The following is a 16,758-nucleotide window of genomic DNA, read 5'->3' on the forward strand; positions in this document are numbered from 1 at the left end:
GAGTCAGAAGCTGAGCGCTGCAGTCCAGGATAAAGAATTTGGGAGCCCAAAAAGCCAAAAAACACACCAGCCTAAAGGAAAAAATAAGAACCCGGCCTAAGAGTCCATCCTGCATGGAGTAGGGCCTGGGATGAGTCCATCCTGAATGGAGTAGGGCCTGGGATAAGGATTAGGGGGGCCAGAGCAAAGTGAGGACCAGAGATGACATGCCCATCAGCTTTGCTGCTTAAACAGAAATAACCCTCTTTTTGTTCTCATGAGATCACACCTGGAATACTGTGCACAGTTCTGGAGCCTCCATCTTAAGAACGTTAAGTGGCACTTCTGGGGCAAGTCCAGAGGAGGCCACAAAGTCAGTGAGGGGACTGGAGCACCTGCCACTGGAGACAGCTGAGAAAGTTGGGGCTGTTTATCCTGGAGAATGCTGTGAGGACATCACACAGCACCTTCCAGCATCTGAGGGGCCCTACAAGGAAGATGGAGAGACACTGTTCATCAGGAACTATAGTGATGAAACAAGGGGGAACAGTTTCAAACTGTAAGAGAGTAGATTTAGATGGGATATCAGGAAAAAAATTCTTGGCTGTGAGGGTGGTGAGGCTGTGGCACAGGTTGCCCAGAGAAGCTTTGGCTGCCCCATCCCTGAAAGTGTCCAGGGCCAGGTTGGACGGGGCTTGGAGCAATCCAGTCTAGTGGAAGGTGTCCATTCCCATGGCAGGGAATGGAATTTTAAGGTCCCTTTGATACAGAAATCAGCCAGGAAATAAACTTTCTAATACAATTTGAAGTGTTAGAAAGCAGGCATTCTTTACCTGTGCAGGACACATTGCAAGGATGTCTTGTTTAATCCTGTGTGTTTGGTGAGGCTTTACAACATTATAATCATATATATTCATTAAAGTGTGTCTCCTAGCTAATACATAAACATCACTTTTCCTAGAACTAATTTGCATGCAACTTCCTCCTACTAGAAATCATTTTATGTTCCTGGAAGGTCCTCTAAAGGGATCTCTGGTGATCCTATTCAGTGAATATTTCAATTTTAAATGTGACCTCTCCTTGAACTTTTTCTTTGGACATGTGCTGTTGCTTCTTGTTACCTAACTTGCAAAAAAAACACTGTAGCCCTCTTTATCTGTTCTTCTACTGGTAAGCAACATTTATCACCCAGTGTGCATACCTTTACATCCTTTTATCTTTGTTTGTAGTTAGTCTTTAAGCTCTATTCAGCAACTTCTAAGGAACTGAAATTTTCTATTTTCTATGTTATTTATCACATTGCAACCCGAACCATAAAGTAATTAAATTAAATGTGACTGCAGTAATTATATGCAATATATATTCTGTAAATTATTTGTGGCTGTAAGCCACCACTTAGTGAAGTGCTGGACCAGCCTCTCTGCTGAAATTTTGGTGCGAGCTCAGCCCAGCAGTGACCCTTCTCCTGCTCCTTTCTAAAGAACATGGAACCCCACTCCTGAACGCCTCACTGTGTTCCGTGTCTATCCTTCCTGGCATGAGGACACTAGCACCAGCAGAGGGAGCATGGTATGGGGTTTGGCTGCAGCTCCCTCGGTGGGGGCCCAGAGGGCTCCATGGAGCCTTCCTCCCCACTTCTCTGGGACAAAACAGAGGAAGTAACACAAAAGGACTGCAGAAAAATTTAAAAGAGATTTAATATAGAGAGCATTATAACCAAGAAATCACGTAATTTTTCCAATTTATTATTATTATTATTATTTCTCCAAAATATTTTCTCAGTCATAGAATTATGGAATCATGAAATGTTTTGGGTTGGAAGAGACCTCAATGATCATGCAATTCTAACCCCCCTACCATGGGCAGGGACACCTTCCACTACACCAGGTTGCTCCAAACCCTGATCAGCTTGGTCTTGAAAACTTCCAGGGATGGGACAGACGCAGCTTCTCTGGGCAACCTGTGCCAGCGCTTCAGCATCCTCACAGCCAAGAATTTCTGCCCAATATCCCATCTCACCCTGTTCTCCGTCAGTGGGAAGCCATTTCCCATTGCTGTGTTCCTCCAGGCCCCTGACCAAAATCCCTCTCCAGCTCTCTTTGAGCCCCTTTAGCACAGGGCTAAAGCCACTGGCAGGGGCTCTAAGTTCTCACCTTTTCTTCCTCAGGCTGAACAACCTCACTTGCCCAAAGTCCCAGCACAAGGGACACAAGGAAGTGACATCTAGGGACAAGGGCTGGGTTGATATCCAGGACTCTGGACTGTATTTGTGTACAGACAGAGTTTGTTAAGCCCTGGAGAATTAGGCGTTCTGGGAAGATTAAGTATGACTCCTAATCCTACCAGATCCCAGCAGCAAACTTAGCATGGTCAAGTGCTTGGAGGCAGCAAGTGCTGCCTGCTGTCTTATTTTAGGAAACAGCTTTAAACACTGCTTTTAAGGGATCCCTGTGAATGTTTGCTGTCATGGAAGCATAGAGAGGTTGGGATGAGCATCTGTTTTCTGGGCAGTGTGAATCTGCAGTGTGCTGCAGTACACGGAGCCTGCCAGTGCTGAGCTGAGCCAGGCCACTGCAGTGTGTGCAAGGCACACCTTCTGCTGATACCACCCCTGCACAAGTACCACTTTGGTGCTGCATTTATCTCCCTTGGAACTGACTGCAATTTAATTAATGATTTGAGAATCAGTTAGGCAGGACCCAAATGAGCTTGAGCATTTTGAAGAGTGGGATGAGTGAGAAATCAAGTCAAGATCCAATGCATTGCCCAGGGAAATATTTCTGCTTAATTTCCCAGCATTTTAAACATAGTCTAATCTGTTTGTTTATTTATTTATTAATTTATTTATTTTTAAATATACTCTTATTATAGTCCTTCAGTGTGCCTGGAACTGTTTCAAAATCATGTAGATGTGGCACTTTGAAACATGGTTTAGTGGTGGCCTTGACAGTGCTGGGGTAATGATTGGACTTGATGGTCTTAGAGGGCTTTTATGACCTAAACAAATCTATGATTCTTCAATTCCAATACATGACTGAGCTCAGCTGCATTATAATATGGAAAATATACCAAAAAGTTTAAAATTAATCTGTTTGAGCTAGAGTATGTCTGAATAGATAACCTGTGATGCCTGCTGTGTTGATGTTGCCTACAGAGTGATTTTGGATGCAGTGGACTGCTTTATCCATGCTATGTTCAAAAAGCAGTCTGTAATCTGTCTGCTGCTGCCCAAACCCTATCTTCATTTTCAAAATCCCTTGCTCATCATTTATCAGTGCGTCTTTACAATGAAGGATACACCCAGCTTAACAGAAAAAACAAATTCTGTCCCCATGCCAAGAGAACGGACATCACTGCTTTTTCACACCAGTCTCATCCCATCCTCCCTCATACATCCATGGTGCTTTGGTAATCTCAGATGAGGAAGGTGGAATGGGAAAAGTGTAAGCATAAGCTTGACAATATCTATTTTTACCACGGTCCTCAAGCAGAAGTCACCATCTTGCTGACTGAAAATTGGGGCTGGATGCTTGGCTTAGGCAAGACATCTCACCTTTGGATCACACAGCTTGGGTTATGAGTCCGTTCTAGCAAATTAAGGTCTCAGATAATTTTGAGGACTGTTGTGGGTTTTCAGGTTTCTCAGTTAATTTCTTCCCTTTGTTATCAGGGAGACGCTGGAAAGGTAGGAGTGGCTTTTTGGGTGAACAGTTAGCCATCAAGGCACAAAAGGAAGTCTCCTGGCATTCCAGTAGAGTTTTTGTGGGGATGGGGAGTTTTTGGCTGAGGACATGGGCTTTTCTGTTCAGCATTTTTTGGGAGTTGTGGCGTGATGCCACCCACCACAAATTGTGATCTGGGACCTGAGACTTGCTGCGGGTGGGTCCGACCTTCCTGTCCTCCTTCCATAAAGGCATTAAGGGACTTGGTGTCCTCGGCTCCAGGGTTTTGCTACGCAGCAGTTCGGCACTGCGGTCGAATCTGCCTGCTTCCCCTGCTTCTGCCAGCTGCTCCTTGTAGTGCTGAGGCCGAACGATGCCCCTGAGTTTGCAAAAGGAGCAATTTCCTTCCTTCTTTCCTTCCTTCCCTCCCGGCGCCGGCTGAGGGGATCATGGCTCCCTCTCTCGGCCTCTCAAGAGCGGGCAGCGAACTGTTACTCCTTTTTCTATTTTTTTCTTTTTTTTCCTTGAAAGCCATGTAATTTTCAAATTACAATAATTTGGAGTGAGGGGTGTTTTCTTCCCGTTCCAGGAAGGTTCCTACCTTCCTTGGCGGACATTTGTCTTTTAAATCAAGACAGGGACATATTTTGTTTTCAACTACGGTTGTCACTCAGAGCACCCCAGTAGGGATAATCATGCCAGCTTTATTCAGGGCAGCCTGGAAAGAACATGCTGTACAGGAAAGGTCCCTGTGGTCTTTGCCACGCTGTTTTCTCCTTGATATTTCTTACAAGCCTTGGGGTTATATCTAAGTGCCAGGTGGACCTTGCTGTCTGCAGAAACCTCTGTCACTGTGCTTGTGGTCTTGCTGGTGTTACTGGCTTTTGTTAGCATAACTGAAATGAGTTACTGGAGAATTCGTTAAACCTTTGAAACTGTAATTTGGGAAGACTTCATCCCATGATTCATTCATTCTCATCATGGTGCTATAAATGAATACTCCAATTTAACAATTAAGGAAATTTATTAAATTATCAGAGTATAAACTCGGAAAAAGCCACAAGTGAATTGAATCTGAGCCAGGTGATCAGAGTCGGGGAGACTTAGGATTTGGCCTCTATTGCACCAAAGTCCCTGTGGGTCTCTAAAGTGTCATTTCAAAGGGATCCGTTTTATAGAGTGTTTTGGGCTCTGGAAAGGGGCTCTTCTTTAGCATATTTTAGCATATTATCCTAGTTTTTCTTTCTTGCTGCCGTTTCCCGGAACTGGTGGATAATTCCTGGAATCCTGTCAGGTGAAAACTTCCTGGCATAAACTTCTGATGATGCCTATCAAATGCCTCCTGCTGGGGTCTTGTCAGATGAAAAAATCCCCTGAAACATACATCCCAGGAGACAGTGTCCTCTTGGTGTTTGAATCTCCATGGTTTATTTGCCGGACACTGGCTTGGTACACAAGATGCTGTGGTTTCAATTTCCTTTAGCACAAATTATTGTATAACATATTTCACAATGGCACAAACACTGACGGAGGTTATTTGAGTGTGTTGCAGTTCTCGGGAATTGCAAGGCACTGTAGAGGGGACAGTTTCAGTTCATGTGAACCAATTCCTGCCAGGAATGTTTCCTTTCTTTTCACAGAAGAATGGTATTATTTGCAACTCAGGACTTGTGCCACGGCCCATGACATCAAATACAATTTCTGATTTCCAGAAGTTTTGACTGTTCCTTTGCTTCCTTCTGTTGGCTGGAAGAGAGATTGTCAGGGAAAAAGCAAAGCATGGCCAAATGGCCCAAAGCCCCCATGCTATCCTTTTCTGAGGGACTTCTCTGTTCCATGTGTTGGCCCTCTCTTTTCTGTTCTGGAGTGTCCTTAAGAGGGGCGTCATAGTTTGACATGGGAGGAATTTGGGGACAGTTTGTTGAATCACTGAGAAGCTGGACACACCTCTGTGAAAAACATATGTTAAAGACCAAAGAAACCCAGGAACTTTCTCCTTCTTTCCTGGCCGGCAAGAAGGGGGCACGCCCCAGGCCCACTGGGCCCTGTCCCGGCCCAGGCCAGCCCTGCCGCGGGGCTGGGCCCCCTTTCCCCGTGCCGCCTGCTGGCTCCCCCTCTTCCCACATCGGCTTCCAAGTAGGGAGAGGGGGGTGCTCTGGGCCGGATGGAGCTGGCCTTGCTAACATCTGGCTGCTGGCTACGCACCCACCTCAGCCCGGGGCCCAGCCGAGCCCGTCGGGCCCTGGGAGCAGCCCCGGGTCGGTGCTGGGATTTTATCCCATGGGAGTTGTCTGCAACCATCGGGCAGGGGGAAGGAGAATCCCCCTGTTATAAATGAGAAGCTTTACTAGGCCAATATTCAAGCAGCAATCCATTTATTAATTAATATGGCAAAGTATGAGCAATACAGTGCTGGGTACAGTGGGGAAAGTTTCCCCTCCAACTGCACACCGATAGTTGGGGCTTACAGGTATATATAGGGGTACTCATAAGCTTTCTCAGCAGTTTCTATTCCCAATTTTTACTCATCAGCAGTTTCTATTCCCAATTTTTACATCACAATTCTATACACTATTGTGATTTAGTTTTTCTTAGGATGCATCACAGAAAGGAGTATCCCACGTGGTGACGGTCCAATTTCCGAAAGAAGGAAGAAGTATCCCATCTGGTGAGGTCCAGCTCCCCAGATGTGGGTCCACCTTTTGATTGCAAGGACTATAAATCTCATAACAGTGATGTCCAGCTTCCCTTGGTCGAAACTATTAATCCTTGAGTTGATGTTCATCTTCCTTTCTCGAGCTGCTTTTCACTGTTATAGTCACAGATGGGAGGGATGAGGAGATGCCTTGGTCTTGGGGCTGAAATCCTCTTCTAAGTTATGGAGAAAAAGACTCTTTTTCCCTATAATGCCTATGGGGAGATGAAGGGTTCAAATTGATATTGAGCAAAGGCCTCCATGCTAAAGCAGATGTGAGAGCAGTTGTGATCCCATGAGAAGTTTGAACAGAGAAAGAGATAAGAGTAGTCTGATGTTGCCAGGAAAAGAAGATCTCTGTTCTCAGGGATGAAGATTATTTTAGAGATAGATAATGAGAACTTTTGCCTTTGAATAACTAATCTTTAAAACAATACCCCATAAGTCAACATGGCCCATTCACAAGCTGTGGGAAGGCTTTGTGGCAATGGGAAGGGCTTCTGCAGAAAGACTATTTTAGAGGTGGTAAACTGACTGGAAATTTTAGGTTTTGTTTCTTTACATTGTCAGTGGGAAGGAAAAGGTGGGGGGAGGAGAAGTGTTCTGAAGGGTTTGTTTTGATTCTTACTACCTTTTTCTTTTAGTTACTTTTAATAAAATTTTGTTTACACCCTTTTGAAGTTTGGAGCCTGCTTTGCCTTTCTCCTAATCCTGTCTCACAGCAGGAAATGAGTGCACTGGTGATTGACCAGCACCAAACCTGCCACACTCTTTCGTGAATTGGCCAGGAAAATCTCAAAATTGGGAAAATCTGAAATTGGTGAACTAAAACCACTACAAGGGGGGCAATGGCTGAGATCCACTGGAGGACTATGTCCCACCGTTTGCACTGCTAATCCACTGGATAAAGGAAGCCTTACAAGAGGAAGGGAGGACTTGAGCAATTTGGAGCTTCCATCCTTACCCCGCTTTGGGAGTGAGGGTGGTGAAGTCCCATCCAAACTCAATTTAAATCCACTTGGCTGGTCAGGTTCTCCAATATTTGCTGCAAATGCAGCTCTGACCTGACACTGTGGCACCAGGAGAAAACCCCAGGGCTCCAAGATCTCACTGTTTCCTACTGCACCTCTCAAACTCTCACCATTGCTGGGAGCTGAAACCCATCCTGCTCAGCAGCTACTGGTGGTACTCAGAAACTTGCCCTTCCTTTGGTCTCCCATCCAGACACCCTTGGGTGGGTGACCTGCTTCTTCTCAGTTTGGCACAATTTATCCTTCTTCAGATCTGGTTGGGTTTCCTGGATATCTTTGTTGGGCTTCTTACAGAGAAACTGGCTGCATGTTCCATCCTGCAAGAGATGATTTTGGGAGGTGTCCGTGGACAGCTACAGACATGAGGATTTGTTTAGTACAAAGTTGAAAGGTTTATCCTACTTAAGAGCAGATTACTGACTATGACATCCATGGAAACAGAGTTTGGGACCAGAGAAGGATAGAAAAGCAGTAGCAACTCAGTTTGGGAGACTTTAAATGAAGAAGCCAGGAGCTTCCTGATCAGGTCTCCTATTCGGGATGTTAATGTGGATATGGCAGCTGGGGACATGGATTAGTGGTGGTCTTGGCAGTGCTGGGGGAGCATTTGGACTCCATGATCTTAGAGGGCTTTTCCATCCTAAACAATTTTATTTGTTAGGAAGGCCAAGATCATCCCACACCTGGGATCCAGAGGGCTTCATAACACTTTTGAGTATGAATCATTAGTGCTGTCAGCAGCCAAGGCATCCTGACCATGCCAAAGGGAATCTCAGGGAAGTCAACAAACCCATGGCTCAGCTTGGAGAGCACAACCCTGAGCTGCTAACAGCTGCTTCCAGACCACAGGTCAGACACATTAACTTGGCATTCCTCAGACACCTCTGAGATGAGAAACTGCTCTTATTTCACCAGAAAAACCCTGGGTTTTCTCATGCTCGTGCACACACCAGCTTGTTTGGACTCTTAAGTACTTTGACAATTATTAAATGTTCAGTTCACTCATAAAGACTGGAATTGTGAATGCCATCCAGAGGGTGTGGAAAAGACAACTCATTTGAGGCAGGATGGAGGATAGTCCCACTCCTTGGGCACCTCAAACCCAGTTCCCTTAGGCAGTTTGGCTGGACAGCAGGAGGGGGAGACTGTGCAGAGTCACATTATTAACCTTCCTGGAAGTTTGGGAATGGAGACTGACCTCTGCCAGGTGGAGGGGGAAGGTGTGGTATTCACATGCCCTCCTGAAGAGAGAGAAGCTGTGAGACAAGCAGAGAAGAAGGAAAGCACAATTCTTATCTCCCTTGCTGTGCCTGTGTTGTGCTAAAGTAGAATGCAATATGGAGATTGTTTACCCAAAGTGAGGATGTTTTGTTCACTTGGCCTTTTAGGGCCAAGAAGTGTGTGTGTGTGTGTGTGTGTGTGTGTGTGTGTGTGTGTGTGTGTGTCAGACTGTCACGGGACAGTCACGAGAGAATTGGAGATGAGATGAGTGCAGTTCTGGGCAGTTGTGAGCAAGAGTGAGTGCAGGGCAGATTCAGTTTAGATGAAATGTACATAGTATAGTATAATAAAGTAAATCATTAGCCTTCTGATGATGGAGTCAGATGCATCATTCCCTCTCCCCTTCGTCAGAGTTGCCTTTGATTTACTATAGGAAGGAGTGAGACAGTGGGAACAATCCAGAAGGGAAGATGGAGTTCCTCTATTGAAGAGTTTCCAGAGGAAAAGGATAGTGTAGAGTCTAGACCTATGGTATCTAGAGACTTTGCCTAAGTCTCTCCTCTGCTACAGATTTCCTTCTCAGTCTTGTACAAGCTCTTTGGTTTCTCAGTGAGTTTTGGCCAAATCATCCCAATGTGAGAAGGCTCTGTGACAAAACGAGGACCTTCTTTCCTCAGGGCTACTGCAGGGGACAGCACTTGCAGAAACATCACCCAGATCCACCAACACTTGAGGGACTCAGCTGCTACCCTCCAGCTGCCCATGGCTTAGAGCAGGGCGTCAAAAATCACAGATTCAAAGACTGGGTGACTTTGGAAGAGAACTCTAGAAGTCAACATGCCCAACCCACTGCTCAAGCAGGGCTGCCCAGAGCCAGTTGCCCACATCTTACCGCAGAATCACAAAATGGTTTGGGTTGGAAGGGGCCTTAAAACTGATCCTTGTTGGAACAAGGACACCTTCCACTAGACCAGATTGCTCCAAGCCCCATCCACCCTGGCCATGAACACCTCCAAGAATGGGGAAGCCATAGCCTCTCTGGGCAACCTGTGCCAGGGCCTCACTAATTTTATAATAAAAAATTTCTTCCTCATAGCTAGTTTTAATTATCCCTCTCTTAGTTTAAAACCATTCTCCCTTGTCTTATCACTCCAAGCACTAACCTTTGTTCTTTCCTTCCTGTTCTCCCTCCTCTTTCATTGGGATGAGCACCGAGACAGCAGCTGGATGTTTCTTAGGGAGTGTTTTTACAGATGTGTGGTGTCTTAGCTCTCCCATTGAGGCAATTTGACCGCTCAGTGGCTGCCCTCTTGTGTCTCCCTGCACGCACAGAGACAGAAATTTAGCAGTTTCTAACACGCCTGAACATCTTGCTTCCCTGCTTATAAATCACTTGGAGATGAAGCGTTGTTTGGAAGCTGAGGATGAATGCAGAAACATTGATGCAGGCTGAGATTACTCAAAAAAGAGCAAATGGTGGGCACTTAGCGATTCAGCCATCTGCCTCTCTTCCTGGGCAGTAGTGGGACTTGGTTTGTCCATTCCCCTCATTAGGAGCAGCTTGAATGGGCACATGTACAGTCAACAGTGCTTTCAGACAGGTGGAAAATGAGTCACGATGGAAGAAAGTAAAATATACTCTCATTATTAACCTGCAGTTCTGGCAGCTTCTAGGAAAACACACGCACCATTAACTGCACCCTGAGTGCAGATGGAATCAGGGTACTTGGAGTGGTGACACTTAAATGCATAGGGCTCTGGTTGCTCTTGAGCACAAATGCCTTTGAGTTGTCTGGATAGGCATGGTGACTCTGTGGTAACAGAATCACAGAATTGCTCAGGTTGGAAAAGCCCTCTGAGACCATTGAGTCCAACTGTTCCCAGCACTATTGCAAATGCCCCTTAATCATGTCCCCAAGTGCCACATCTACATATTTTTGAAGAGTTTCAGGGACTGTGGTCCCACCACTTCCCTAGTCATCTTGTTTCAATGTCTGACCACCCTTTCAGTGATGAAATGCTGTGATGACTAACCTTGGAAAGTTCGTCCTTCCCTGCTGCTGTGAGTGTTCAGCATCCACAGAAATGGTGCAGAGATTTCAGCAGTCAGTTTTGCCTGCTTCTGCCTGGGCTATGCACATGCTGGTTGGTGTTGGCATGGCAAGGTCTTCTTGGTGCCAGAGCTGGAGAGTGAGTTTGTCACACCAGCTCCTCTCCCCTGGGCAGTCCATAACAAGTGCAATGGAGATAAAATCCCAGTTGTCCCTTATCTCCCTTTAACCATCCCCTCTTGTTCTGTGGTATCCATTCTCCCATGTGGTACATCCCAGGCTTGAATATCATTTTTAGATTGGCTGAGGATTTTAACAAGCTGCTTAGTCAGCCCTCAAGGGCTGGCCATGAGCTGCACTGTGTCTGCAATCCATGCTGCCCATCCCTAAAATGCTGGGTATGGGAATTCTCTGTTTCCTCCTGCCAAAGCTGCAGCAGCCTTGGGCAGACATCCACTGCTCTTTGATGGACCTGGGCACCCAACACAGGCACAAACAAACATCTGGCATCCTTCAGGCTTTCCCCAGTGGCAAGGAAACTATCAGCTTCTCTGTTAGATGTCTAGGAATTAAGATTTCAATTTACCATGTGTGAAAACATCCAGGAATCACCTGGCACATGCTTCAGGATGGGATAAACCTTTGATCCACACCAAGCTGTTGGGTGGGATATGTGCTTGTGCTGTGTAGTAGGTCTACCAGAGCGATTATGTACTCCCTCTGTTGTTCTGCTTGTGGGATCAAGAGGTACTGTGTGGAAGAAATCACCCTTTTCTTGCTTTCCCTCCCACATTAGAAAATTTATAGGAGAACATTTTAAACAAAATTGGTTCCCAATAGCACCTAGACCAGTTCAAGGCAATATAATGAACTGTGCCATTAGAAAAGTCATTTTAGGCCAATGGGTAGGAGGAGATGGAAATATGGGCAATGAAATACATTTCAGTGAAAAATGGGGGAGTTGTTCCAGTTAACCTTTTCCAATAGAAAGGCATGGTGGGTGCATGACGCTCCCCTCCAGGAATACCTTATCTGTTCTTCATAGCCAGTGTCCCTCCCTGCTGAGGTTACAGCACTAACCCTGACCACTTTTTGGCTTCATCTCTGTGTCCAGTTGGTGAAGACAGCAGAGCTGGACCCCCGGCAGAACTACCTGGTGGCGTTTCATCCCCATGGAGTGCTGGCAGCTGGAGCCTTCATCAATTTCTGCACAGAGGCATCTGGCTTTTCCACACTCTTCCCAGGCATCACCCCCCACCTGATGTTGCTTTCCCTGTGGTTTCGCTTCCCGTTCTTCAGGGACTATGTGATGAGTGGAGGTAAGGAGCATGGGCCAATGGCAGCAGTAATAAGTGTGGTGCTTTTTTGAGGAACACAGAGTGAAAATGCATGGGGAGGAGGAGTCAAGGGTCTGTTTTCCCTCACCTGGGGCCAATTGGATCCCATTCATGGACATAGCTATTTGAGATGGCAACCCAAAACCTCTGAAGTTAAAAATTGCCCTCCTTGCTGTTATCGCTGTTGTTCAACTCCATAAATGATCTCTGTGCTCAAGGCATCACTGTGCTGGTGCTGTGGAACAGCAAAATGTGGAGCAAATTGTGAACAGAAATGCTGAGAGCTGCAGGCCAGGATGTTCCTGTATTTCTTTCCATAAAAATTACATTCGGGCTTGAAACTGTGAGGAAAAAGATGCAAGATGCTCTTTCTGAAGGATCTGCTGCTTCCAGGGAAGCAGCATCCAGGGACAGAGGATAAAAATAGTAGCTCACGCTGCTGCAATGGAATGTGGCAAGGAGAAGATGTAGTGAAAAAGAAAAGGAAAAGGGACAGGTAAAAATTCAACTGAGAGAGTTTTGAGAGATTTTTGGACACCAGCAGGATGACCTCCATCTCTCAGCAGTGGGCTTGGCAATGGTCACTTTTCCAGCTGAATGTGGGCAGAATTCAGTAGGCTAAACATAGGCATCCAGTTCCATCTGATGCACCCCAGGGCATCCATTACCCTGTTTTCCTCATAAACTGGCTCCTGCTGCCAGAGTATTTACATGGAGAGTGCAAAATCCAAACAGTGAGATATATGAGACACTTATGACCCAGGTGAAGGAAGGTTTAATCACTGTAATGTCAGAGTTGGGTGCATAACTAATTTTTAGGTCAATTGAATCCATGTCACAATGAGGTTTTAATGTGCAAATTATTTCAGCCCCTGAAACAAGGATTTTTTTTTAATTAAAAAATATTGTAAAACAATGTTGCTTTGTAATTTCTTAATTAAAGATTTCTATCTTATTCAAGTAAACAATACCAGAGGACCAAATCCTTCATCAAATTCCACTTTGAATTAGCACCATCCACTGAAACACGTGTGTGTTTTGACCTAAAGCAAATGTTTCTCTGACATCAGAATTATTTAGAATTTGACACAGTCTCAATTGACAACAAATTGAAACTGATTTTTTCTAGGACTTAAGTGCAGCTAGTTTTGTGTTTATTTTTTTTCCTAATTTTTCTCTCACTTCTCACTTCTGAGCCAGACAGCAGATAGATAATTGTGTACTCACCCAGCAGAACTGTGTGCAAATCTAGCACCTTTTAAGGGAGTTAACCTGAGATTTTCAGGTCAAAATTTATAAATAAAACTTTTAGCACTTCTTCAGAGACGGATTATGGGGGGGAAAAGGTGCAGAGCAAACCAGAAACAGGTGTACTTTAGTTTTAATTTCTCCCTGCTCTCCAGGCCTCATCCCCTCTGACAAGGAGAGTGCATCCTACGTGCTGCAGAAGCCAGGGGGTGGGAACTTGCTGGCCATCATTGTTGGTGGGGCCCAGGAGGCTCTGGATGCCCGTCCAGGATCCTTCACCTTGCTGCTGAAGAACAGGAAGGGATTTGTGCGCCTGGCCATCCAGAATGGGTGAGGAAGAGGATGGAGTCAAGGGATAATGAGGGAGGGGTGCTCGGCCCTGTGGCTGGTCAATGGGGTGTTTCTGTTTTGGAGAAGAATGAAGGGTTTTGGAATGGGCTTTGCTAATCATGACACCCTATTGGTTTTGATCCCCTGCAGCACCCCCCTGATCCCTGCCTTTTCCTTTGGGGAGAATGATGTCTTTGATCAGGTGAAGAATCCCCAGGGCTCCTGGCTGCGGAGGATTCAGCATTTTCTCCAGCAGATCATGGGCATCTCCCTTCCCCTCTTCCATGCACGAGGCATCTTCCAGTACAGCTTCGGGGTGATACCCTACCGGCGGCCCATCTGCACCGTGGGTGAGTCCATCCACAGAACTCTGACGTGATGTCAGACACACTCAGCTGGCCAAACTGGGGAAACAGGGACAGTCCCTGGGCTGTGTCATCCTCCTGCCAGGCTGGAGCCTCTGCCAGAGAGCACAAGCAGGGGTAGGCTAGAAATGTGCTGCAAAGCAGTGTTCCAAACTGTTCATGTGTCTCACTGTTTTGGCAATCTGGTTTGATGTCATGACAGATCCCAGCCCATCTGGGCTGTGCTGTGAAAAGCCCCAGATCAAATGTGGCCAAGCTCATCGCTCCTGTGAGATGCAGACAGCCCCAACACCACAACGTGGTGACAAAGAACACTGCAGTAGGGTTGCATGAAACGTCTGCCAAGGCAGTTTTACAAACACAAGTAGGACCGGCAGGTTAAGGGAGAGGATTCTGCTCCTCTTCCCCACTCAGGTGAGATCCCCTCATGCAGTGCTGCCCCCAGCTCTAGGGCAAGAACATCAGAAGTACGTGGAGGTGCTGGAAACCACAGAGAAGCTCCAAAGGCTTGGAGCATCTGGGAGACAGGCTGGGAGAGCTGGGGATGTTCAGCCTGGAGAAGAGAAGGCTCTGGGGAGACCTTAGAGCCTCTGCCAGTGCCTAAAGGCCTCCAAGAAAGGGGGAACTTGAAGGGCAAATTTGAAGGGGGATTTTGGAAAAGGGCATGGAGTAACTGGATGGCAGGGTTAAATGGATATTGGGAAGAAATTCTTGGCTGTGAGGATGTGGCACAGGTTGCCCAGAGAAGCTGTGGCTGGCCCCTCTTCTCTGGAAGTGTTCAAGGGCAGCTGGGACAGGGCTTAGAGCAGCCTGGTCTAGTGGAGAGTGTCCCTATTCAAGGGAGGGGGGTGGAATGAGAGGATATTTATGTCACTCCCAAGCCAAACCATTCTGTGATTCTCCAAACACCCAAGAACTCAGATGCAGCTTTGCTCACATCTGCAAATCCAAACCTATTTGCATGTGAGGAAGATGAACCATTTTGGCCAGAGACCATGTCCGTGGGAGACCAGATTTCAAGAAAATCTTTGGTTTTGAATAAGTTTTCCAACATCTCCATGCTTGGTCCACCAGTGTGGCTGATGCTCTGTGAATTAATTTAGTTTAAAATGCTGTTTGGAATGGTTAGAGCTTACACCACTGATTAAGTTTGACAATGAGCAATTACTTCTAATTGTATTAGAACCTGTTTGGATTGTCTCAATGGTTTTATGAGCTGTGTAGTATCACATGGGTTCTTCACTAATTGGATGAAGAATAGCCTTATAACATGTTGAAACCCTCCGTCACTTGACAAAAACAATTTGAGTAAGAGACCAGAGCAAAGGAAGTATCTCATGGATTTTCACTGTCCCCTGCTCCTCGTAGCTCTGGGAGATGGAAAGACTCTTCTAAAGACAGGAATCAAAATAACTGATTTGCTGTTGAATAAAATGTGATTTTTAAAAGATAAGTAAGTACTTGGTTCCTAATAAAAATCAGATATTTCACAGAATCTTTAATCTGAGCAAAGTGGAAGCACCTTCAATGCAAGTGTATTTAAATAGTGTGGGGCTCCCCTGTTCCTCACTTTCCCCATTTGCAATGCAGATTCCCAGGGCCATGTGGAAACAACTTGGAAAACCCAATCCAAATATTATCCTGTCTTTACATTGTGTTTATCTGCAGCACATCTGAGATGTGAGAAGCAGCTCTTGGGACAGCATTGGGATACAGCACTTCTTACTTCTAAAGGCTGCACAGAGGGTCTTTGACATTAGCCAGCTTTGCAGATGGGTAAACTGAGGCCAGGACCAGTGTGATCCTGGAGACCAAGAGCTTGGTCAGGATCTGAGTCACCATCCCTCCTTGGCTGTGCTATCTCCCAGGCTCCAGGAAATACCTGGTCACACTGACCTGTCCATCCTGGATAGGCTGACCTCAGCTCCGTGCTAGGGTGAGCAAAGTGTTCAGAGATGCCTGACACTGGCTCTTCCTAACACCTGTACTTCTTTTCCAGTTGGGAAGCCAATTCCAGTGCAGAAGAAGCACAAACCCTCTGATGAAGAAGTTGATCAACTCCATGAAAAATACCTAAAAGAGTTGTCCGAGCTCTTTGAGAAGCACAAAGCTAAATACAATGTCCCAGAAGACAGCCACCTGGAATTTATATAATGTGCCTTAAGCAAGGTGAAACCATGGAGACCAAGCTCCAAGTTTCCTCCTTCTCTGGAACTACTTCACAACCTCATCATAGTCACAGTTAACACACAGTCTATATAGTGTAGGGAAAAGAGCTTAATTTTCCCAGTTATTGTATGGTTGTAGAGCCAGGTTTTTTCATTTTTTCTCCATGTAGAAGACATAAAAGATATAAAACAGAAGAAAAAAAATCTCATCTGTGGACAACTTAAACTCCTCAGCACAAAAATAACACTTCAGTCTGGCAGGGATGCCAGTTTATACAGATATTTCCAGGCAGTTCTTAATTGAAATTATTGAAATTATTTCCTTTTCAATATTTTCATTTTGAAATGGGACAATGAGCCATAATTTGTGATGAAGGCATATGGTTTCTAAAATATAATCCATCTAGATCAATAAATGAACACAGTTTTTTTTGTGCTCTTCATGTTTTTAATTGCTTTGGGCTCTTTTCTCACCACCTGAAGCAGAGTTTATGAGAAAGGTCCAGCATGATGCCAAGCACCCTCAGCAGCATGATGCCAAAGCCCTCTCACACAAAAGAAATTAAATAAATTCCATTGGAAATGTGTATTGGAACTATAAAATATTTCTAATTAATATAAAGAAACCAGGAGCCACTCTGGCAGTCACACTACCATCAGAGCTGGGATTG

At 45.6% G+C, this 16,758-nt stretch overlaps 1 protein-coding gene across 1 annotated transcript in view; it reads left to right on the forward strand.

Moving 5' to 3' along the window:
- MOGAT2 (monoacylglycerol O-acyltransferase 2) overlaps positions 1 to 16,073 on the forward strand; it is a 28,179-nt gene extending 12,106 nt beyond the window's left edge. The window contains exons 3-6 of the mRNA XM_058018355.1: positions 11,754 to 11,958; positions 13,380 to 13,554; positions 13,705 to 13,904; positions 15,919 to 16,073. Of these exons, the coding sequence (XP_057874338.1) occupies positions 11,754 to 11,958; positions 13,380 to 13,554; positions 13,705 to 13,904; positions 15,919 to 16,073 (735 nt within the window). The remainder of the gene's footprint in view (positions 1 to 11,753; positions 11,959 to 13,379; positions 13,555 to 13,704; positions 13,905 to 15,918) is intronic.
- Positions 16,074 to 16,758: the final 685 nt, after the last annotated feature.

Source organism: Melospiza georgiana, chromosome 2 (assembly GCF_028018845.1).
Source record: "Melospiza georgiana isolate bMelGeo1 chromosome 2, bMelGeo1.pri, whole genome shotgun sequence".
NCBI classification, from domain to species: domain Eukaryota; kingdom Metazoa; phylum Chordata; class Aves; order Passeriformes; family Passerellidae; genus Melospiza; species Melospiza georgiana.